At 40.7% G+C, this 25306-nt stretch overlaps 1 protein-coding gene across 1 annotated transcript in view; it reads right to left on the bottom strand.

The window, feature by feature from the left end:
* FNBP1 (formin binding protein 1) overlaps positions 1 to 25306 on the bottom strand; it is a 2646599-nt gene that overhangs the window by 1342455 nt on the left and 1278838 nt on the right. The window contains exon 8 of the mRNA XM_044058144.1: positions 17381 to 17527. Coding sequence (XP_043914079.1) covers positions 17381 to 17527 — 147 coding nt within the window. The remainder of the gene's footprint in view (positions 1 to 17380; positions 17528 to 25306) is intronic.

Raw genomic sequence — 25306 nt, 5'->3', positions numbered from 1 at the left:
GGTGGAAACTCCCAGATATGCTCAGAATTAGTCCAAAAGGATACAAAAATCACTGAACCCACAGACATTGCCAACATACTGGCAGACAGATTCAGTGCAAACTTCACCCCCCTCTCCCCCCCTAAAGGAGAGATAACTATCCCAGCAGAGTGTAGCCTCCCAGACATCTCAAATGCGCAGGTGAAAGCTGCTCTCTCTAAAGCTAAAAACACAGCATCAATGGGACCGGATGGTGTCCCCGGCTGTGTGCTACACGAGCTAAATGAGGAATTAAACCCGCACATAAGGCAGCTGTTTAATCTCAGCCTTACCACAGGATACATGCCCAAGGAGTGGCGTACGGCAACTGTGGTCCCACTCCACAAAGGCGGTGCCTCTACGGACCCTGGTAATTACCCCCATAAGCTTAACAAGTCTAGTCTGCAAAGCTATGGAGAGGATCATAATGGAGCTCATAAACAAAGATATAGGGGACTTGCAGACATTGGACCTGACCCAGTTTGGCTTCGTCAAGGGCAGATCATGCCTTTTGAACTTGGTCGACTTCTTGGAAACAGTCACCAAGGCCATTGATGAGGAAAGGCAGTCCATACAGCCTACCTTGACCTTGCAAAGGCCTTCGACACAATACCCCACTCGGTATTGTAGAAAAACTTACCAGCTTAAATGTAAACCCATATGTCACAAGATGGGTTGCAAACTGGCTTAAGGACAGAACCCACAGGGTTAGAGTTGCTGGCGCTATGTCAGACTCCAAGTCGGTCACAAGTGGTGTCCCACAGGGATCGGTCCTTGGCCCCCTATTGTTCGGCATCTACTTCTCAGAAGTACAGGCCAACATGGGAGGACTTTGGCTGACAAAGTTTGCAGACGATTGCAAACTGGGCGCCATAGTGGAAAGTGCATCGGACACGGATATCCTTCAGAAGGGACTCACGGAAACAGATAGCTGGTGCCAGAGCCATGGCCTGAAGTTAAACGCCAAAAAATGTATAGTCATAACCTTCGGGAAAAACAAGGTAACCCCAAGCTACCATATAGGTGGCAATTCACTAAGCACAGAAGAGGTTATCAGGGACCTGGGGACCCAGGTTGACAGTGGCCTTTCTTTGACACTCACGTTGCTAAAGTGGTTAGAAAGACCTTCTACATTGCCCACCTGATCATGAAGGGATTCACATCCAGATCTAGTGAGGTCATTGTTCCCCTGTACTCTTCGCTTATCAGACCAATGATCGAGTACAATGCCCCATTCGGGATGTATCTCACCCGACATCTGCAGCAATTGGAGAGACCCCAAAAGTTCCTCACCAAAAGGATAAAGGGACTCCAAAATCTGTCATATGCTGCCAGATTGAAGAAACTCCAGCTCTATTCAGTTGCATACCATCTGCTCAGAGGTGACGTGCCTGACATACAAGGCCATGTCCAACCCGGAATTAATGGACATGCTCCACCTCAAAAAATCCAAATCCACCAAAACCACTAGAGCAAGCGACTTAAACCTTAGCACGGATATAAATAGGACGTGCTGGAGGGATAGATTTATCACTCAGAGACTCCCTATGCTGTGGAATAAAATCCCGATCCATGTGAGGCAGAGCACCTCGCTGGCTCTGTTCAAGAGAAATCTTGACCTGTGGATGGGAGATCGTATTTTTATCCCGGGAATCATCTCTGTGTCACTGCTGGACAGAGGCACAACAAACTAATGGGCACAGTATTTTTTCATATAAGGGGTGGCGTAAGCCACAAAAATTTGGGCTAGGCTTATAAATGCCTTAGGGCAGATAGCCTAGTATGAACCTATGAACCTATGAGCATCTGTCCATTTTTATGTGGTAGTATGCATCTTGAAGGTTTATAGAGCACATCCAATCATTTTCCTCTAAAAAGGGAAGTACAGACTGAACCATGACCATCTGGAATTTTGTTTGCTGAACAAACTTGTTCGAAAGGTTGATATGCAATACTGGTCTCCAATCCCCTGTCTTTTTTGGTATTAAAAAGAACCTTGAGTAAAACCTGGATCCTGTCTGGTCTGGTGGGACTTCTTGGATGACTACTTTTTCTAGCAACATTTGAAATTCCAAGGCTGCTTGGTCCCTCTGACTGGGTGGTACATCAGGAACTCTTCATTGTGATGTTAGATAAAGAACAAAGGGGATATGATAACCTCTGATAATGACTTTCTTCACTCAAGAATCTGAAGTTATTAGTTGCCAGGCTGGCGGGTGCTGTGAAAATCTTCCCCCGACTGCTTCCACCATGGCATCTACTGCTAACCCTTTTGCCAGCACTGGTGATCTTCAGGGGCTGATAAGATTTTATCTGGTTTCCAGGGAATCAGCTCTATAGAATCAGGGGCCTTCCATACCCGCTGCACGACCAATTTAATGAGGTTGTCAGTGGGCAGAGTCATCCAGGAAGTAGATGGGCGAGCACCAAAGGCTTGCAAATACATGGATCCCTCAGAGGAAGGGTCTTTGGGCTTCCAATCATCCCTCTGTTTTAGGATCTCCAGGATGTCTCCCTTTGGAAACATCTTCAATGGGTGACAAAGGGGAACCCTCCCCTTCATCGAAGTCCGTGTCTTCTGTGACAGATTCTTCCAGTGAAGCTAAGTGCTTCCTCTTGCACGTCTTCTTTCAGGGTGGCTCCTCAGTGGGAATCTCTCAGGAAGACTCTGAAGAAGAGGGGCCCTGTACATAAGTAACTTGCAGCTTCCATGCTCGCTGCCCTGACATGGAAGATGGTAACAGCTCTGGGCCAGAAGGTCTAGATGTATGACAGCCCAATAAAGAAGGGGCCAGATGAGAAGCCGCAGAGGCTAACGCCCTCTCCTTGACTTGGAAGGTAGGCCCCCCTGAAGAGGGATGGGATACTGGAAATGAGAAAGACAACCTCAAAACAGAGGTCAAACCCCACTCTGAAAGACCGCTGTCTGAAGCAGGAGCCGGGGAAGAACCCGCAACTGTCAGGGCTCTGAGAGCCAAGATCGGCTCCGAATAAAAAACAGGAAGTGATCCGAAATCCTCTGAACTGACAGTTGAGCTATGGCCCTGAGAATCTACTGGTTGTGAGGGAACCTAAGAGATCAGAGCAGTCCCTGGAGCCAAAAGAGGTGTGCCTGTCGGCACCAGGACAGTTGGAACCGGGGAAATCAAAGTGGCGGGCTCTAAGCCGCCTGAGGAGGTCAGAGGAGAAAATCCGGAGGAGTCCTACGAGAAAAAAAAAAAACTCCTTAGGGGAGAGACAGGTCTGAGAAGGGGCAGGAAGACCCCTGGCAGCCAAAAGTTGATACACCAATCTCACCACATCTACCTCAGAAAGACTCCTGAAAGATTGAACAGACATCCCCGAGGAAGATTCTGGCCTTTCCAAAAAAGGAGTTTGAAGTTGACCCATGAAGGGGCCTATGGAAGGGGAATACCTTTCCCTGGGAACAAGTAATGGTTCAGATTTTGGCACTGACGGGATAGGTAGAGTCTCCAATGGTGCAGATGGTGAAGATGGTACTGACTGGGAAATTAAAGAAGCCGGTGCCGACGTCGGCGCCGAAGCTCTTGGTGCAGTGACAACAGCAGTAGTGTTGTATATTCTCCTTCCAGCAATTATGGAACCTTAGTCTTCAGTTCCAAGAAGACTGATAGAACCAAAGATTTGTGTCTCTTAAGTCTCCAGTGCTGAAGAAGAGCTCAGCACCGAATTACTTCTCTTTATAGTGTGGTCAGATTTAGAGGTGGTAGGATCTGGCTTAGGCAAAGCTTCTTCAAAAGAAGATTTTAACATTTCTTTTAAGATTAATTTGATTTGTTTTTCTACCAAGGCTCTGGTACTGAAAGCCTTGGAAATAGAACAGTCTGTATCCAAATACATGAAAGATGGCTGTCTGAATTAGGCATCTTTCACCCACAGTCTTGGCACTGTTTGAAACCTGAAGTGGCCTTCTGTTTTTTTCCCATTTTGTAAGTAAAGGAAAAGTCGCCAAAGGCTGACACACACACACACACACACACACACACACACACACACACACACACACACACACACACACACACACTCCAGGATAGCTGGAAATTCTACCAGTGATGGTAGAGAGAAATACCAAGATTGGTAGGAAAGAAGAGGAATACCAACAATGGTAAAATAACAAGGTTACCTAAAAAGGTAAAGAGGGAGAGGGGAAGGTTACCAACCATAGTAATGAGGATCCTGCAAAGGTAATAAGTGTAGAGAAGCAGAATCAGTCAAGAAATATCAATGAGAGGAAAATAATAACTAAGGGTTTAAAAGGAACAGAAAGTTTTTAAAGAAGATTAATGCATTTTGAACTTAGCTGGAGAGTATATGCTGATGCGTCTTGCTATCAGAGTGACAAACGAGATCTGAGGTAATGGAGAGAAGGGCACTACAGGTAGAGTCTTAGCTCGAGAGTTTTTTGTCCGTCATGAGCTGTATTAACAGCCGAACCGGTTCCGAGGATCGGAATCAAGTCCCGTTCATCAAGAATGAAGACTGACAACATCAGATTAAAAGCTATGTACTCACCATAACTATGGATCTGTACTGTTCATTTATATTCTTCTTCAATGAATGGCTCTCGAATCCGACCCTAGATCCGGCTCAGCTACATTTCTTTCAGACTCCTGGATCCGAATCTCAAGCTCCTCCCTTTACCCACAATGTCCCAGACCCCTGTATCATCTCAGATCAAGTTTGCTGCTCAGTCTGAAAAATAGGTTATAGTCCACATAAAAGATAAGGAGAGAATAGGGGCTCAAACAGGAACAGTGGTTCCAATATTTCTATCAGATCACTCCCAAAACAAAAGGAGAGGTGGAAGGAGGTGGGGGAGTTGAGGAAGAATGAAAATGAACGACATAGTTATGGTGAGTACTTAACTTTTATATCTGATGTTGTCATTTTCATTCATTCATCAACGAGTGGGGACAGAGTCCCCAGCTATGATAACCTTGGGTGGCCCTCATGGAAAGGTGTTCCGGAGTACTGCAGAACCAAAGGCAGCTTTGCTTCTGGAAATGAGATCCACTTTGTAATGAGCAATGAAGGTATGAGCACTGGACCAAGTGGCTGCAGTATAAATATCATCAGTAGAAACTCTGGCCCAGAAACAGATGAAGAAGTCATGGATCTATGGGGAGTGAGCGTTTGGAGGTCTCATTCAAGGCAAACTTCATTGAGAATAAACAAATGAAAAGCAATCTGTTAACCCTTTAGATAAAGTAACTTTAGAGACTGGTTTTCCCAATCTATTCGGGGCAAAGCAGATGAACAACTGATCAGTTTTTCTAAAGAACTTCATTCTATGAAGATAAAAACGAAGCTGTCTATGCACATCTAAAGGTCAAGCATGTATTCACCTTTATTAGAAAAATTTAGAAAGAAAACAGGTAAATTGAGCACTTGTTTGATGTTTGACTCAGAGGCTACTTTGGGCAAAAAAGATGGATTAGTACATTAAGTGACTCTATCTTTGTGGCAGATCAAGTAAGCTGATTTTGCGGAGAGTGTTTGGAGATCAGAAACTCACCTAGCTGAACTGATAGCCACCAGAAAGACTTGTCTTCCAAGAACAAAACTTGAGATCAGACTTGACTGAGGGCTCAAAAGAAGACCGAGTCAAACTCTGCAACAAAAGTGTAAAGTCCCATAATGGAGTTGGGTCTTTTAGTCTGAGGTCTAAGCAAAAAGGTAGCTTTAAGGAAGACTTTGTGTAACTTGGAAGAAGCTAGAGGGAAAGCGTTATTTCCAGCGTGATAACTAGAGACAGCTGCTAGTTGAACTTTGATGGAAAAACTAGCTCCTTCTTGAAAAACGGATGCAAGAAACTTTAAAATAGCAGAGATAAGTGCAGCAAAAGGATCCAATTCTCTCTGATGAGCCCAATAAGAAAATTTCTTCCATTTACTATTATATACTTTCCTAGTGGAGGCTTTTTGGGATGATATCAAAATCTGGTCAACTGGGAAAACTGGCTAAACATCATTGGAATTGGAGAAAACATGTGGTCAACTTCAGTCTTTGAAGGTCTGGGTGAGCCATCCCTGTGGGATGAGTGATGAGATCTGCAGAGGGAGCCAAGTGTCCAAGGAGGACATAGGAGATGAGATCAAAGAAAGGGGAACCACACTTGATGAAGCCAAAAGGGGGCAATGAGGATAATCTTGCTTTTCAACCAGAGTGATTTCTGAAGAAATTTGGGGATTGGAGGTAAGGGGGTATAAACATAAAGGAGACCTGAAGGCCAAACATGGACCACAGCATCTCTCAGTGACTCCCCCTGAGGGAGGATTAGGGGAAAGAACCTACTGCACTTGCTGATGAGGGGAAAGGCAAAGAGAGCACAGCAAGGTTGACCCCATCAGTGGAAGATTCACTCCGCCACTGCTTGATACAGGGACCACTCATGAGGCATCAAAATAGGCATGCTGAGTTTGTCAGCTAGCACACTGGATTTTCCCAGTATATACATTGCCAGAAGAAAGCAGTTGGAGGAGATTGCCCATCGCCACATTATCACTGGTTCTTGATAAAGGGGACTGGACCAGGCCCCCCCCATTTGTTGATGTACCAAACCACCGACATGTTGTCCATTAGGATAGCAATTGTCCTTAGAGGAAGAGAGTTCTGAAAAGCTCGCAATGCTAGGAGGGCCACCCTCATATCTAGGAAACTGATATATAAATTGATCTTTTCTGGGGACCACGTGTCTTGAACAGTCTGTCCCAAGAAACACCCCCCACCCCAACTAGGAAGCATCATTTGAGGTCACTGTGGCTACTGGGTGTGGGAAAACAAAGGAATGACCCTGACAAATTTTGTCAGACTGAATCCATTAAAGCAGGGAGTCCCTGCAAACATGACAGTTTCATAGAATGGGTCAAAGGCTGTTGAAAAACTGACCATTGAACCGCTGAAGTCCACTGAAAAACACGCATGTGGAAATGAGCAGTTGGTAGTAAGGTAATAGCCACAGCCATTGATCCTAAGGTCTGAAGAACCAGTTTTGCTGGAGAAGAAGGGTGTGAACGTATCTCTCTAACATGCAGTCTTAAGGACTGTACTCTGTTTGGTGGAAGAAAGGCCAACTGACTATGTCAAGCGAGCTCCTATAAACTTCAAGACTAAAACTGTCTGAAGATGGGACTTGGTATAACTGACTGTAATCCATAGAAACTGACATAACTGAAGTAAGTAGCTTCTGGCCTTTTCAGGAGATGCCTGGTTGGTGCGGTGAGGAGCCAGTTGTCTAGGTAAAGAAACCTCTGTGCTGATTCGTAGAGAAGGACCTCTGTGGGGTAGAAAAAAGGATTCCCATGGCAGACAAGGTCTTTCCATCTTGCTCACTAAGGGAAAGTGTTTCTTTTACTGTGGAGCCATATAAAGAAGATCTATCAAAGGGAGTATTGATGAAAGAAGACTTAAAAGGCTCTACAAAGTCACACAAACACATCCAGGCATGTCTCCTGATGGCTACCCACTGCCCGTGAGGAACCTTCTGCATGAGAGATTAATCTCATAGATGAACTGAAAACTGATTGAAGGGTGGTCAGCTGCAGAAAAAAAGTTTAAGATCCTCCACCGACATGGACCCAAGAATAGACTTACAGAGTTCCTTAATCAAGTCTCTCCTCAATCTGGTAAAATGTGCCAAGTAGTTAAACGACTGTAGAGCAAAGGTCACCGAGGTGTAAATGTTCTTTCCAAACCTGTTCATTGCCCGGCCTCTCTATTAGGAAGATGAACAAGAAGAGCTTTCTTCAGCTAGCTCCTTTGACGTCTACAGGAACTCCCTTACTCAAATAAGCCCTCTCCTTGGGTGGAGCAAAAAATTTGTCTGGGCAACAGGCAATTGGTCCAATGATATCCAACTCCTTCCATTATGTAAATGGGTCAGTCTTGAAATCACCTAGGAACACCAACTCCTCCTGGGAAGGAGGGTTGGGAGACCAACCACCTTCCTGGCTAAGGATCTCTAGAATGTCTCCAAAGGACATGTCTTTTGGTGGAGATCTTGGGGACCCCTCCCCTTCATCAAAGTTGGTGTCTTCGGTTAACGATGCAAGAGGGGAATATATGTGTCTACTTTTACACAGTCTCTTCCAGGTGAGCTGGAGAGGTATCGGAAGATGAGGAAGTTCCTCTGCAGAAACTGCCTGGAAGCTCATACAGTCAAGCTGTCCCTGAGAAATAGGTAGATGAGGCTCAGAAGTCAAATCTGAAGGAGGCATGGAGGTAGGATCCAAAGATGCAAAAACACAATGTACTCAAGGGTGATATAAAGTCCTCTCCACCACCATGAAAGCGGAAGGACTGGGAGAAGCTGTTGCCAGCCTCACTAGCGCTTAAACTCCAAGTGCTGCCAAGCTTTGACCCTGTCTCAGCTTCTGCCGTGAGGGAAGAGTTGGACTTGAGCTGTCTAACTTCAAAGTTCCAAGGGGAAATGACAGCTCTGAAAGCCACAGAGTCTAAGGCATTCCCCTGGATCCGACACTGATGCTTCGGCTCTGAGACTCATCCTGCACTAGGGAGAATAAGCACTGAATGAGTTGGAGTCAAACATGTAGCTGTCTTCGGATCTGACTCTTAGAATCTCAGGACTCTTGGATCCAAGGGCTCCAAAACCGTTGGATGGATCAGAAAAGGAGAGACAATGAATGGGATAGAGGTTGAAGGCTCACAAATCCAATGGGAGACAGCGATAGTAAAACCCCCATCTGGATCTGAGCTCTGAGGAACTACCTTATCATTCTCTCCACATTTGCTTCATAGACGCTTCGGAAGAACCTGATAGAAGATGAAGTGTTAGGAGGACAGGACAATCTTTTTTGTTCCTCCTGTAAGAATGGAGACAGCAGCCTAGGGGAAATAGGCTCCGAAGAGAAACGGGGCCTTCAAGGCTGAGAAGACTTGACTGTCGCAAATGTCGGATCCGAAGAGGTCAGATCTGAATGCTTATGCTATTTGGAAGGCAGCTCAGACGCAGGAGCAGTTTTAGGAGACTGGACAGGAGACTATTTTCTATGCTCCCTGGACTCCAAAGCCAATTTAGACTTATTGGTGTGGGTTTGAGCCACTGAGAAAGAAGTTGAAGAGAAAGAAGCAGAAGCAGGCAGCAAACCCTTCAGAACTAATTTACTGTGTCAATCACTTAGGGCCTGAGAGTTGGAACCTGCACAGATTTATCAAGGGGTTTCAAGATGGGCTGCTCCTAAGCAATACACACACTCTCTGTGGGTATCAGAGTTGGTTATCTTATGCCCACAGGAAGTGCACTTTTTGAATTGTGTCAGCTTTTCAGCCATCTTAAAACAAAATAAAAGAAAGGGATAAGAAAAAGGGAACAGTCTTTTCTTTTTTTTTCAACTAGTGTAGAAAAAAATAAAAAGAAGAAAACTACCAGCAATGGTATTAAATAACTACCTTAAAGGCATGTAAAAAAGTTTCTAGCAAAGGGGAAGAGGAAAGAATTATGAGCAATGGTAACGAGAAATACTAAATAGTAACGGGTAAGAAGAAAAGCACCTAATGGACAGAATACAATTGAAGGGAGGATATGGTGACTAGAGAAAAATGAAAAAAAAAATCTGCTTTTTTACTTGCAAAAAAGGCAAATAAGCTAAGCCCAGAGCATGAGACAGCAAGATCCACGTCTGTACCAATAAGAGTGGCAAATGAGATCTGAGATAATACAGGGGTCAAGGGCCTTATGAGTAAAGGGAGGAGGTAGAGAGTTGGATCCAAGTTTATGAAAAAAATGCATCTGAGCCGGATCCAGGGTTGGATGTGAGACTCATTCATTGAGGAATGAATGAAAATGACAACAGATCACCTTATTTATGGATTACTTTAACTCTCTCTTTATAGGCTGGGAAACTTATACTGCCTCAAACTCACAGGCACAAAGCTGCCTGGACTTAATTAACACAAACACCCTGGAACAGACAGTGCATGCTCCAACCTCATGATCAAACATACTGGATCTGGCACTCACCATCACTCCCACCCCCATGTCATGTCCTCACTAGTGAAGTTGGATCACAAAGTTGTCTCCTTTGCAGTAAAAAGCAACCTGGAAAAGCCAACTAAACCAGTAACTGTTAGGAACTATTTTAAGGTAAACTACATCATGTTACCTGACAGTTTGTCAAAATTCAAGGTTCCCCCTAACCCTGACACCATTACTACCTATACAGAATTAATCACAGAGTCCCTGGTCAAACGTGAATGGCTGCACAGAAGCTGATGTTCCTACCAGAAGTAAACCCAAAACAAATGGTAAAAACAAACCCCACTGGTGGAATCCTCGCCTAAACAGGGTATATAATAAAAGAAGAAAACCCGTGGTCAAGATCAGGAAGAGCTAATCTCTTAATGACAACTGCTGTCTTGTACAACTGAGCAAGAAACTAAGAGATCTAATTAAGTCTAACAAAGCCATCTATGAGTTCAGGATAGTCTCGCAGCCTAAGGACAATCACAAGGCCTTTGTCAGCTATATTTGGAACCCTAAAGGTTAACACACAGAAGTGTGCTGAACTGGTGGTGAGCAGTACCACTTTCAGTAAATCAGGTGACATAGCAAATCTGATAAATTCAGCTCAGCTTCAACCCCCACTCCTCCCCAGTTCCCCTAGGTAAAATCCTCTTCAAGATACTACCCCCAACTATTAGCAGGGACCTGTGCTGGGAACACTCACTAAAGCCAAGAACACTCCATCCATGGGTCACAACAACATCCCTGGTTGCCTCCCAAACAGCCTACAACATGACCTATCAGGACTACTTAAGGCACGTTTCCACTCTCCACAAGTGTAGATTATCAACTGACCCAGGGATCTATAGACCCAGTAGTCTGTCACAACAAAAAAAAATGCACAGGATGAATCCTCACAAGGAAAACTAGAGTCAAAAATGTAATTTTTTAACTTTTTATTCCAAAAAATAAAACAAATTAAAAATAATGATTTTTGTATGGGTTTAGCACTTTTGTCCTTTGTCTATTTAAAATGGACATCCTCAGAGCTAATTAATGCAATGACATCATTGCATTTAAATTGTGTTCTCAGTAATAACAACGTGTACTTAAACAGACAAGCAGTAAAATATCTCACTACTCTCATCTGGAGGTTATTAGACCCATTAGTCTAACAAGCCTAATATGCAAAGCCATGGAATGAATTATCATAGTAATGATAAACAAGGACACTGGCAACCTACAGACACTGAACCCATTCCAACTTGGCTTTGTTAACGGGAAGGTCATGCCTGGTAGAGTTCTTTGAGAGGGTCACCAAGGCAATGGACAAGGGTAAAACAGCAGATCATGCCCTAATCAAAGCAGTTGATAAAATACCCTACCCAGGCGGTGTTGACAAGTTCTCTGAGCTAATATGCTTATATAGCTCACTGAATTGCCATCTGGCTCATAGACAAGACCCAAGAAGTCAAGATCAGTGAGAACACCTCCATCAAGAGACTGGCCACCAGAGGAGTACCAAGGGCTCTGTGCTGGGCCCGCTCCTGTATGGCATCTACTTCTTGGAAGTCAGTATTAATGTTTAAGGCCTCTGGCTTACCAAATTTGCGGATGACTGCAAAATTGAGAGCTATTATACATTATTCCCCCAGGACACTAATATCTTGCAAGAGAGTTTAACACAGACAAATGACAGCAGCCGAAGCCATGACCTAAAACTCAGTGCTAAAAATGCATTATAATGCCCTTTAGGAAACTGTCAAACAAAGTTAATTTCTCCATCGATAAAACACCCCTAAAAGTCAACCCAGTAGTAAGGGACCTAGGAACGTATGTATTCAGCAAATTGGCCTTTTACCAACATGTAGCTAAGATAGTAATAAAATGATTCTATGTTACCCATGTTATAGGTAAGGGTATGGCATCCATGTCCATGCAAGTTACAACACCATTCTACTCAGACCTTATCAGATCTACCACCGAATACAAAGCCCCCTTTGGCACTTATCTATCCAGACACTTGCAACAGCTGGAATGCCCACAAAGGTTACTCACCAGGAGAATTCAGGGCACAAATACCCTGTCCTACACGGATTACTTAAAGGCTCTGTCTCTGTATTCAGTTTCCAACAGGCTGCTGTGAGGGGATCTTTGCCTGGCTTACAGGGCTTCCTCGGACCCAGCCCTGACTGTTACACATGCACAAGACAAACAGCACCAAAAACACTAGATCCAGGGATCTGAACTTCACTTGTGACATAAACAGAACATGACAGAGAAACGGATAAGTGTTCCAAAGGATCCATGCACTATGGCATAGGCAGCTCCCTAACCATGTAAAACAGAATTCATCCCTGACAAATGAAACCTTGACAATTAGAAGGGAAATTGTAAATTTACCTCTGTTTGGCTCCCGTGTCACTTATGGACACTTGCCTTTAATAAGAAAAGTTTTATCCTAACAACCTCCTTTACAAATCTTTAGTTACCTCCCTACTAATATGCCCTACTATATAGATGCCCATGATACTCAGGACCCATATGGCTTGGGATGCATGGCTAGGATTGTAGAGCCCAGGTGGTTTTTAGCCTAGTAACAACCTATGTACCTTCATGCAATTCCTGTTTTGGTGTTTTCACCTCTGACCACACATCTAATAACATCCTTTATGCAGACTGCTACTTCACTCCATCTCTCCCTTCCCTGTTATTGTTGGACAGTCTCTATTCAGGCAACAGCATTTCTACACTTCACTGAGGCATGTGCAATCACCAGTCTTTATGATGAATTTTGAATTTATCACCAGTCTTTATGATGAATTTTGAATTTCTCGGTTTCTCTAACTACAGTGTGTTTAACTGTGTAAGCTGGAGGGGCATTTTCAGTGTTTTCCCCTTTTTATTGGTGCACAGCATTTGTGTACTTGGCAAATATAATTTAGGGGTGTGGTGTGCTAAGCCCATCATAGTGGAATGTGGGTGGTTGCCCCTGCAATAAAATGCTTTTCGTTTCTTTCTTTTTTTTTTTTTCTTTAATATCTTCCAATTTACATTTTTTGGAATTGAGTATTCAAGAGTGTAGCTCAAATTCTTGTGACTCATCCAAACATAGGGGAATCCCCATTCACCACCATGTCTCACCCTGGTCTTGTCACTGGGCCATGCTTTTGCAATACTAATAATGTCCACCCCTATGTTCCTTCATATCTGCTACTAGCTCCCTTGCTTCCTTTCTAGACTGATGTACTGCAGAGTAGCACTACCCAGCCATGGTCTGAGCCACCCTTGTTTGTTTCTCTACTATGTTGTACACCTTTTTTTATCTTCTGTCTACTACCTAAACACTTATGTCCCTCTTCTGCTTCCATCATTCTCCCTAACTCTTCCACCTCAGTTTAAAGGTATGATCATTGAAATATACCTTTCAAACCCAGTACTATGTTTGGCTGCCACCTCTGGGCAAAAAAAAAAAATCATGTTCCTTACATATAGCTGAACTTTTTGCCAGGTTTCTCCCGAATCTTCTACAACTCCTAAGCCTTTTCCCTTGTCTACAGCTGCAGCCAACCCAATCTTTATACTCCTTACTCCCTTCTTTCTTCTGAGTGCTGGCTTACGTACAGGCAACACTTCTGAAAAAGCTAACTCAATCCTCCTCTCCTGATGTTTCCCTGCAACCCTCTTGCATTGTTTGCTGCTGTGTCAGTTGTCTCCTTTGACAGATAAATGTTGCCTATGTGTACCAGAACAGGAATCGCTTTTGTCACCTTCCCCACATTTTACTCAATCTAATCCCTGAAACTGGTTTCAGTGAAATATGGTCACTCCTTCTTGCCTGCCTAAACTCCTGATCACTTTTTTAATAGAGATTTCAATCAGCAAAACCTTATTTTCTTTCCCTACTGGCTGTATTCTCCTTTGTTTCTTGCTCCGTGCCATTATCTCTACTACCTCAAATATATACACCTCCACTTTCACCATTTTCAGTCTACCTCATGCTCTTTGCTGGTTTGCCTCTATTCACATGGTGAAAGTAACCCCTTCCCTAACCTTTGTTTGTTCTATCTACAAGACATCTCTGCTGATCTGTCCTTTTTGCTCTCTACCTCTTCCATCTAGCTGACTGTCTCTACCTGCCTACTTCCCTTGTGTTCACTTTGCAATGGTGGGTCCTCTGGCTCTCTTCTCCTCACCACCTTCACCATTACTCTTTGCAGCTCTCCTTTAATAGTGGCTTCCTTCTCCTTGTCCTCCCTTTCATAGCAACATCTCCCACTTTTTCCCTTCACTTTAATCTATGCTTTCCCATTTGGTTGTACACCTCTGACAACCTCTGCCCATGCTGTCTTGCCTATTGCCTTTCTCTCAAGTTTTGCCACCTTACGCTATATCTGCAGGTCTCCAGTTACCATATCCTTTCAAGTGTGCTGCCCTTTCATACCAGACTATTCAGTCCATTAACATCTCTAGGCCCTGCACTCTAAAGCTGCCCCATTCTCCTGCCAACCCCTGCAACTCTCCTATTCCAAAGTTCACCGAGACAAATATGTGTATCAGAAGGCATTTTTATTATTGCCGGGGCATCAGCAGGGCTATAGCCACTTGATTCACATACCCACATATTCCAATTAAGAGATAACTTGCTGTTTGGAAAGTACACCTTGTTCATGGTACTGGAGATGCATTTAATTTATAATCATCTATCTTTGTTTTCTTGGCTGGTATGTTTTAAGTTCACTGTGTGATAAAGTCTAGAATGGGCTTGGAAGGCTCAGTAGGCTGGAAAGACCTAGCTTGACTAAGTGCTCATCTGAGTAAATTGGCCGTTTTTTTTTTTTTTTTTTTTTCTTCTTCACTTAACTATGCCTTACTGACACAGCTCTGCAGCCAAAACATTTACATTTTAATTTCTGCTAAACTCTGGGCAGCACGATTTTCTTATCATGATCTGGAAAATAAAGGATCATCTCCACAGGTGCTGTCTCCATCATCTTTTCAACTGCCACATTATCATGCTGGGCATTTTTATTTTTATTTCATTACTGTTATTATTATCGTTATTATCATCATCATCATCATCCTTATCAATACTGTGTCTTAACTTCTTGCTTCCACAGGCACATGGCCTTTAAAAATGTAAAATACATACCTTGCAAGTATTTTTAAATACTTGCTCTGCTAAAATCTGGTCAGATTGTTTTGAAAGTTGAAAGTGCACATTTCCCAATTCTGAAGCAAAGAAAATAGCTTCAAATGAGACATCAAGATCCAAGACAGGAAAAGAAAGAGAGGGATTGCTCAAATCATGATGTTTAAGACAGAAACTTTGCCACACACTGACTGTGTTTTACAGCTTTAACAAATTAACTACTAACAAGGTTACTACTATTACGTTTTCCTTTTTAATTAATTAACTTATTTACTTGATTTGGTTTTGCCATTGCTACATTTTCCACAACAGAAATAACACCTTCATGTAATCTAAAACAAAAGGAGTTTGCGCAATTTATTCAACTAAAGGAAAACTTAGGAAGAACAATACTAACATCTGTTGTCTGTTACTTAAACAATAACCCATGCCTGGGTGTGGGTAATGCTGGATTTACCCACAGTTGGTGTGGTTTGGTCACGAGGGCGAAGCCCGAGTTGCCATACAAAGACAACCGTGGGTAAATCCAGCATTACACACCCAGAAGTGGGTTATTGCTATTATACAATGACATTATTTAAGAAAAAAAATACTTCCTTTTCTTAAATAATGGCATTGTAGAATGCCTCCATGCTGCCCTTCCATAGTTGTCTAGTATTCTGCGGCAGTTCTGATGTACTGCGCATTTGTATGCTTACGCAGTACATCAGTGGGTGGAAGCAACGGAGAAAGCAAGATCTCCATTGCTTTTTACAAAGTGTCTCACTATGTTAAAGGAGTTTAACATAGCGAGACAGCTTTAAAAAAATCAACGGAGAAAGGAAGATCTCCGTTACTTTTTTTAAAGCTGTCTCGCTATGTTAAACTCCTTTAACATAGCGAGACTTTGTCTAAAAAGCAATGGAGATCTTGCGTTCACCGTTGCTGTAAAAAAAGACTTATACTAATGGAAAAAGTCTGGGTGACCGGACCTTTTTCCATTAGTATAAGTCTGATTTACAACGTGCACGCTGACCAATCAGCGTGCACGTTTTGGAATATTAATGGGGGGTCGTTGTATAATCATCTATATAGGATGTTATCAAAGATTGTTGAAAAAGATATTACCCTATGTCCCATTGACTATTAAATCAGCACAAAATACTTCAAAAGCAAGAACTGCAGAATCATAACCAGGCATAAAACAAACTAATTGCTACTAATGGTTCACAATATCCTCAATAACTGCTCAAGTATAAAAGACATCTAAGAGAGTATGTATGTTAATGCATTTATTTTATGGGAGTAAAGGGTATTTATAGCTGTATGGCCTCTCACACATCTTAACAGTCATTCTAAAAGAAAGTTGTAAATATTTAGTTGATTAACAATTTCACAAGTTTTAGCCTCCTGGTCGCATAGATGGGATAAAGTCCTAACTACTAAACAGGTGGCAAAGGTTTGATTACTGGCTCAGATGAATAATGGGAAGGTAGTGGACGATGAGCAGTGCCTAGTTTGGGTGAGTTGGTGGGATGGTAGATCCTGTCTTGGTGTTTCTGTCGCTTTGGCATAGTGTGGTAGAGGTCACGTGTAGCATCAAAAGGCAGTGGTAAGTAAGGAAGGGTATCCCCTAGCTGGTGGCTGCAGCTCCTGTCTTCACAAACAAAGACATAATGGGAACACAGGCAGCCCTCACTGCAAAACAGATGGACATGTCACTACAGTAAAGTTCTCATGGCCAAGATGCTGGCTAGAGCACAAATAATTTCTAATATCTCTGCTGATGACAAGCATTTCCCCTGCATAAGATCCCTGTGGGTGGATCTGGAGGCTGAACTCTCACCACTAGCAACATAAACCAAGTCTGATGCCTGTGTGAATGACAGTGGCTCTATTCACAAGACCCATGTGGGCAGATCAGGAGGCTAAGTTTCCAATGATAGTGAACAAGGGTCAATGTGCTATTGGGGAAGTTTGATTATTGGTAGGCTATGAAGGAAAAAGATATTAAAAAAACATTCCAGAGTTTTCAGCAGCATTCCAACACTGCTTCCTCAGTAGTGGAGCTTCATATTTCTTAACAGAATTTTGATGCAGATGAAAGGCACCTTGCCCAAAAACATAATAATGTAAAGTGAAGGTTTAAAACATGGTCAAAAAGTGAAGCTCTGCAGAAATTTACTTTGAAACAAAGTTATTGCTTGATTATGATCAACTTATGTGTAAATTGTTTTAACAATACTTACACGTTTTACATCAACAGAGTCTGCTGCTGCAGTTATTCCATCAAGGCATTTCCCTATGATTGGGATCACCTGGCGGTCCACTTCTGCAAATTTCTTCATTAACTCAGCAAGCTTCTTTATCCTCCTTTCCTCCATATCTTGTATTTTCTGTTAAAGAGGAATGTAAAGTGTTGGTTAATTAATACTATGCTGCTAAATTAATTATACTCACTCTGTTAACAATACGTAAATCTAATACAATGCAAATATTCTGTATATACGTCTCTGAGGTCATGCAATATTAAAGCCTAATGACTTGCATCTTTCAACATTTTTAAGAAATGCCTGTATCTAAGCCACTAACTGAGCACTTTCAAGATTCTTTATTTTCTGATACTGAGAGGCATAACTGTCACTTTTTTGGAAGACCATTAAACTGCATTACTGTTACTACTGTTAAATCTCCAGCCCTCTCATGTGATAAAATGGCCACACATAAAAAAATATATAACTCATATTTTTAACCTGCTCAGCATTGCCCTTACTGAATTACTGTCCATAATCCAGACGGATTTACCATTATTCTGTCAGCTCCCTGCATCCACTTGTATTCAGTCACTTAAAAGCTGCCTTTCCTCAAAATATTTGTCAACTCCCTATATAAAACTATCAAAGACCAAGCCAACTCTATAAATAAAATTATCAGACTACAGGAAATGCATGAAGCCTGGGGATGTGAAGAAGTCCTTAAGGTAAGAACTTAAGCCAGGATTTCATTTCCTAAGCTGGTGTTAGTTCAGATGGACATTAAAGATCCCATGGCACTTGTGAATATAATTGATAAATAGCAGAGATTCAAAAACTTTTTACTGAAAACTAGTTTTTCAGAAAATGTATAAAAACTAACATATCAAAAAAGGATCTGGATAACATAAAGGTATTGCCGCTTAGTGCAAGGAGCATTAACAAAAAACTCCACTCCCTACAAGCACTCTTCACCTTGGAAAATGTCAACATACACACAATCATACAGACCTGGTTGAAGACCAAATAGAATAGTCCATCAGTGCTGGGTTTCACTGCCTACCACTTGTTCGGGACCACTGCTTTTAGCAGTCTCCATATGCTTAAAAAGTTTTTCACCTCCACACTCAGACAAGATAATGACCTGGAACTCCTCCACATCCAATTTTCTATTAACAATTAGACAGAAGCTAAAGGAAGAAGCTAGAACTTTTGGAAGGTGGCTTTTTGTTGTGTCTTGGGTAAGACAAAACCCATATAGCCTAAAGGCTACTGCAATAGTGAGGAATTTGAACATTTACTGTAGATTCCAAACTGCTACAAAAGTGGGACAGGATTGCTACTGTCATAGGAGTACATGTTCTCATCCTTGAATATCCCCTTCCCATCATAGATAGACTAGATATGTGGTGCGTCCTGATTTGCTCTCACCCATGCTTCAGTAACTTTCTTGAAGAAGTCAACCAAGTTAAATAGTTAGGATCTGCCCTTGATGAATCTGAACAGGCTTAGACTGAGAGTTTTAGGTTACCTTTGTTTTCATTAATTAATTCCATAATTATCATCTCCATACCCATAAAGATGAGGCTGGCTAAACTTATGGGACTGCCTAGCAACTGTTACCCAGATCTCACTTGGGAGAACTAATCACTAGACTATGCCACCCAATGCAACAACTACAACAGGTGCTGTGCCCATAATACCTAAGGCATGAAGGGAATCAGGCAATTCACAGCCAATTTCAGAAAATTCCTCTCGATCCTCCAGGAAGGGGAGGGGGGGGTGCAAGAATGAAGGCAAGATTATGGACAACAAACATAGAATGTTATTGTAAGTACATAACTTCTTTATGTTATGTTGTCCTATCTCACCTTAATTGTTGATGGTTGGGACAGCGTCCCCAGCACCTTCTTTCTTGGGTGGCTCAAGGGAATAAACTCTTCAGAACAATGGAACCAAAGGATGCCCTCTTCCGGGAGGCCACATCTACTTTGTAATGAGTGATAAAGGTATGAGGGTTAACCTATGTAGCTAAAGCGCAAATTGAATCAAAAGGGAGCCTAGCTTGAAAGGCAGTGGAAGTCGACATAGCTCTAGTTGAATGCCCTCTAATTTTTCTCAGCAGCTCTTTATTCTGATAGTTATAGACATAAGTAATGGTGTCTGTAAGCCATTTCGATAAGGTGACTTTGGAAACTGAAGTTCCTTTTCTGAGAATGAAACAAACAGTTGGTCAGATTTTCTAAATTCCTTTGTCGTATGTAAGTAAAAACCTAACTGCCTATGTACATCCAGTTGATGCAGCTTGTATTCTGCCTTTTTTCCATGATTGGGGAAAAATACGGGTAGTTCAACATACTGGTGATGGACTACATCAGCAAACAGGTTGGAGGGGACAGATCAACAAAGTTACTGTATGCAGATGATGTGGCATTACAGGCAGACTCTGAGCAAGAACTTCAGCAAAGGAAAAGGAATGCAAAACTAAAGGCACATGGGATGGAACTAAGCACAGATAAGACAGTGGTAATGGCAGCAAATTGGGGAAATCAGAAGAAACTGAAAATTGAGACAGATGGGAAGATAGTGGAACAGGTAAATAGCTTTAAGTATCTGGGAGGGGTGGTTGAAGAGAGGGGAAGTCTGAATGAAGAGGTCAAAGATAGAATCACAGGGACTGCAGCCAACTGGCACAGAGTCTCAGGTGTAGCCTATGACAGAAGAATGCCGAAGAAGCTGAAAAGCAAGTTGTAAAGACAGTGGTGAGACCAGTACTACTGTATGGTACAGAAACCTGGGAGGTGATGGAAATGAAATGCCTGAGAAGGGTGGTAGACTGCACACTGTGGGACAGACGAAGAAATGAGGACATAAGAGCAGAAGCCAAAGTAGCTCCAATTGCAGAAAAGATCAAAGAGAACAGATTACAGTGGTTCTGACATGTGTAGAAAAGCAGAAGACAATCTGCTGAAGAAGATTTAGGACAGACAGGAAGAAGGTAATAGGAAATTAGGACAGACAGGAAGAAGGTAAGAGGAAATTAGGACATCCAGCAAACAGGTGGATGGATTGTGTGAAAGAAGATGTGTGACAATTAGGCATGAGTGTTGAAGAAGGCAGGAGTGTGGCAATGAATCGAGAGAGATGGCAATAGTTAACATGATACCCTGACCCCATGTAGAAAATGGGAAAAAGGGGGCTAATGATAATATATATATATATATATATATATATATATATATATATATATATGTAGGTTCATAGGTTGGTACTAGGCTATCGGCTCTAGGGCCTATACAAGCCTAGCCATAACAATTCCATGGATGTTTCGTCCCACAGTGTTTACTTCCCTGGACCCCTGTCTAGCAGGGCGACTGACCTGATCCCCAAGGTGAATTTCCTATCTCTCATCCAACTGTTAAGGTTCCTTTTAAAAAGGGCCAAGGAGGCACCCTGCTTGACATGTATGGGCAGTCTATTCCACAGTATGGGGAGTCTCTGGGTCAGGAACCTCTCCCTCCAGCATGTTTTGTTCATTGTGATGACAAAGTTTAGATCCCTGGAGGGTGTTACTCTGAGGGATTGAGATTTAAGTGGAGCATGTCCAACAGCTCAGGGTTTGACATGACCTTGTATGTTAAGCAGAGATCACCTCTGAGTAAACTATATGCCACAGAGTATAGCTGGAGTTTTTTAGACTGTCAGTATAGGGCAACTGCTTTAGGCCTGTGATTCTTTTAGTAAGGCATTTCTGTGGCCTTTCCAGCTACTGCAGATGTCTTGTGAGGTACATACCAAACGGGGCATTGTACTCTATAATGGGTCTAATGATGGATGAGTAAAGTGGGACAATGACCTCCTTTTTTCTGGATGAAAAGCCCTTAGTGATGAGGTGTGCCACACAGAAGGATTTCCTGACTGCTGTGGCGATGTGGTTATCGAAGGTGAGACCACTGTCCACCTGTGTCCCTAAGTCTGTCATCACACTTTCAGTATTTACTGCACTGCCACTATGTGGTAATTCATGTGTACATGTTTTTTCGCAAAGGGGATAACTATACATTTCTTGACATTAAGCTTGAGCCCATGGCTCTGGCACCAAGCATCTGTTTCTGTAAGGCCCTTTTGTAGAATATCCACATCATTTGGGGATTCAGAATGGCTCCCAGTTTGCAGTCATCTGCGAACTTTGTTAGCCAGAGTCCCTTAGTGTTGGCCTGTACTTCAGAGAAGTAGATGCTAAGCAAGAGCGGTACCAGCACTGAACACTGAGGTACTCCACTTGTCACCTGCCTGGAGCTGGATTTGGAGTCGGCTACTTTTACAGTCTGGGTTCTGTCGGTAAGCAAGTCGGCAACCCATCGAGTGACGTAGGGATTTATGTGTGTGTGTGTATATGTGTGTGCGTATATTACATATATTTGAGCAAAACACTCAAAAGTCAACTCCTTTAAGTTGAAATGTTTGAGAGATCAACAGTATATGCCTTTTCCCCATGAATTGTGCAGTAATGGAGTTAGTATATATAACTAGTGGTGGGGTGCAATCAGGCTTGCCTCCTGCAAAAACACTTTCTTTTGGTTTTCCCTGTTCCAAGGTTAATGTTCGAGGCATGCACAGCAGCTGTCAACATTCCATTTTTTGATATTTCTAGGTTGACATTATGGGCATTGATATTTCATCAATTTGATGTAAAAGTACTGATATATATATATATATATATATATATATATACATACACAAACATATATATAGATACAGATATACATACACAAACATATATATAGATACAGATATACATATATAAATATATATATATATATATATATATATATAGATGTAGGTTTACCATTGAAATTCTGAGTGAAGGTTTAACAACAAGGGATGTTGAAATTTGATTGGCTGAACCCGTGTTGTCAAACCTTCATTTGTGCAAGTGTTGGTTTAGCAAATGCACTGCACATATGTGGTCAGTCTTATGACAAAAGATTGTGGCACGGAGCAGATCAGGAAATTTGCCTTTTTCCCCACTCCAGTGCAATCTTGGAGTTGGAATATTTAATCTGTGGGGGGGGGGGTGAAAGAAGATATACGGCAGTCAGGCATGAGTGTTGAAGAAGTCAGGACTATGGCACTGAATCGAGAGATGGCAACAGGTAACACGATACACTGACCCCATGTAGAAAAAAGGGGGCTGATGATGATTGTGGGGAGGGGGGTGCAGGGGGCCCTGCTAAATAGTTTCTTCACATTGAATGCAATACTTGACTGCAGTCTACTGATGTTGAGAAAGGTCGAATTCACTTAAGGAAGTGTGTTTGCAAAATTCTTTTTTTTTTGCTCCAAGTGTTTTTTATTAATCTTTCAAATAATTCCATTGTATAATAATCTTAATACATTTTCTGATAAGTAAAACAGTATGATTAACTATATACAATATTTATAGTTGGCCTGAAATTAAATTATTATATTCATCAGTCTAGTCAGAGTAACATCATATTAATGAGAGATCATTTGTTCCTTTTTCTTTTACTCTCATTAAGAGTTTGAATTCAAGTTTAGTGCCTCAATAAGTGATAGTATTTTTTCTCATTGATTCTTGTTCCATTGTCTTGGTGTTAATCTTAGTTCTTTTACTCTGGTTTCCAGTAATGCAGTTTCCTTCAATACTAGCAGAAATTCTTTAAATGATAGTTCCAGATTTGATTTCCATTTTCTAGCATTTGCTAGAATGCTCCATAGTAGGTAGAGATTGCTATTTAAATCTAAATTCTCATTAACATTCAACAAAATTAGAGATTTACTTAACTGCAAATGTATTTGAGAATATGGCTTGTATGAAACTGCTGACATCTTCCCAACATTGTTAATACAGTCATGAAATGTATGTATGCAATCTGCTTTACAACTCTGCAAGCATCTCCAACATGTAACATTATTAGAAGTATTACATTTTTTTTAATCTATTTGGAGTAAAAAAAGATCTGTGCAAAAATTTCCATGTGTAAATTCTCCAAAATTGTATGTTGGATGTCAATTTAACAGAATTTAGTATTTTGGTTTTGTTTTCCAGGGATAAATTTATTGAATGACCTTTTGTTATATGATTCCAAAATTTTTGATTGATTTTAACTTTATAATTTATTAAAATTTTATATAATTTTGATGTCAGATTTTTCCCAATTTTAATTACTGTATACTATTTCATATAAATGAGTTATAAGTGTAGGTTTATCTCTAAAAGAAGAATTGTTAATTATTCTGCATAGATCTTGTGAGTATTGTAATATGCTTTGTAATAATACCCAGTCTGATGTAGAGAGATTATAAGTTTTTATTATAACTTGACTATCCAAAACCTTATGTTCACTAATGCATTGTTGCCAGTAAATTAATTGTTTCTTTTCCCAAGTAATGAAAACCGTCCTATGAATTTTGTTTCAAAAATTTCTTGTTACACTGAAAGGATATAAAAGTTCTAGCCATAACTTTATATCTGTATTAGAAGTTACAAATCTTCTAAATGGATTATACATATCATTTAAGTATTTTAGATTAGTAGGTTTTGTTAGATTATATTGAAGGCTAGCGCATAAGATATGCCATGGTTTATTAATATGATTGTCTATCATTAAATTCTTTAAAATGGTATTTTCATTTGAATAAATAAAAGTTTGGAGAGATTTCCAGTTAGAAGAATAGCACGGATCTATCCAATTTATAATTATTTTAAAAATGGAGGCTCTAATATAAGTTTCAATATCTGGGAAATTGATTCCACCTAGTTTCCATGGTCTAATGTGGTGTGTATAAGCTATTCTGTTTTTGTTAGAATGCCAAAGAAATCTTAATAATGTATTTATTTCTTTTAAAAAATATTTGTCTGATATTACTGGAATAGCTTGTGCTATATATAGGATTTTTGGAAGTAATATCATTTTTTTATTACTTGCAATCTATCTTCAAATGTTATAAATATTTTGTTCCATTTTATTATATTTGACTTTGTGTCTATGATTTCCCTGTAATTTATATTTAAATTTTTTTCTAATGTTGTACTTAATGTATACCTAGATAGTTTAAAGTGAGAGATTGTTTACCAATTATATGATTATCATTTATGTGAAAATCATTTTTTTATTCAATATCATAAAATTTGATTTTGTTTTGTTAAAATGTAATTCTGAAATTGAATAAAATTTATCAACTTGTATATCTAATTCTTTTAATGAATTTTTAGAAGTAGATGTGATAAGAAGTATATCATCTGCAATTAATATTATTTTTGAATTATATTGATTATATAAATTTATACTCTCTATTTAGGGATTGTTTCGTATTGAGATAGCAAATATTTCAATGGCTAATGCAAATAATATGGGAGACATGGGACAACCTTGTTTTGTGCCTTTTGTTAATATTATTGATTCAGATGTGAAAGGTCCTAATTTTACATATGCTAAATTGTTTTTATATATGTTCTTTATTAATGAAATAAAGGAGCTAGGAAACTCATAATATTCTAATATTTTGAACAAGAAATCCCAGTTTAAGGAGTCAAAAGTTTTCTCTATATCCAATGCAACTATTAAGGCATCTTGTTTTTCTCTATTTAAATAGTCAATAATAGTTAGTATTATTTGTATATTATCATAGGTGCGCCTATTATGTATAAATCCTGTTTGATCTTCATTTATAATTTTTATCATAGATTTTTTGATTCTATTGACTAGAATAGCCATAAAGATTTTATAATCATTGTTTAGTAATGAAACTGGTCTATAGGAACTGCATTTTGATGCATCTTTATTTTCTTTTATTTTAGGAGTAATTAATGAGTATCTCCAAGATGGTGGAATGGTGTTATGTGTTTGTATTTCTATTAAGGTTTTTTGGAAGACTGAGATTATAGATGATGGAAAG

This window comes from Protopterus annectens, chromosome 16.part0 (assembly GCF_019279795.1).
Source record: "Protopterus annectens isolate FY-2018-M chromosome 16.part0, PAN1.0, whole genome shotgun sequence".
NCBI lineage: Eukaryota > Metazoa > Chordata > Ceratodontiformes > Protopteridae > Protopterus > Protopterus annectens.
The sequence above is the reverse complement of the archived record's forward strand: the minus strand, read 5'-3'. Positions and strand labels throughout refer to the sequence as shown.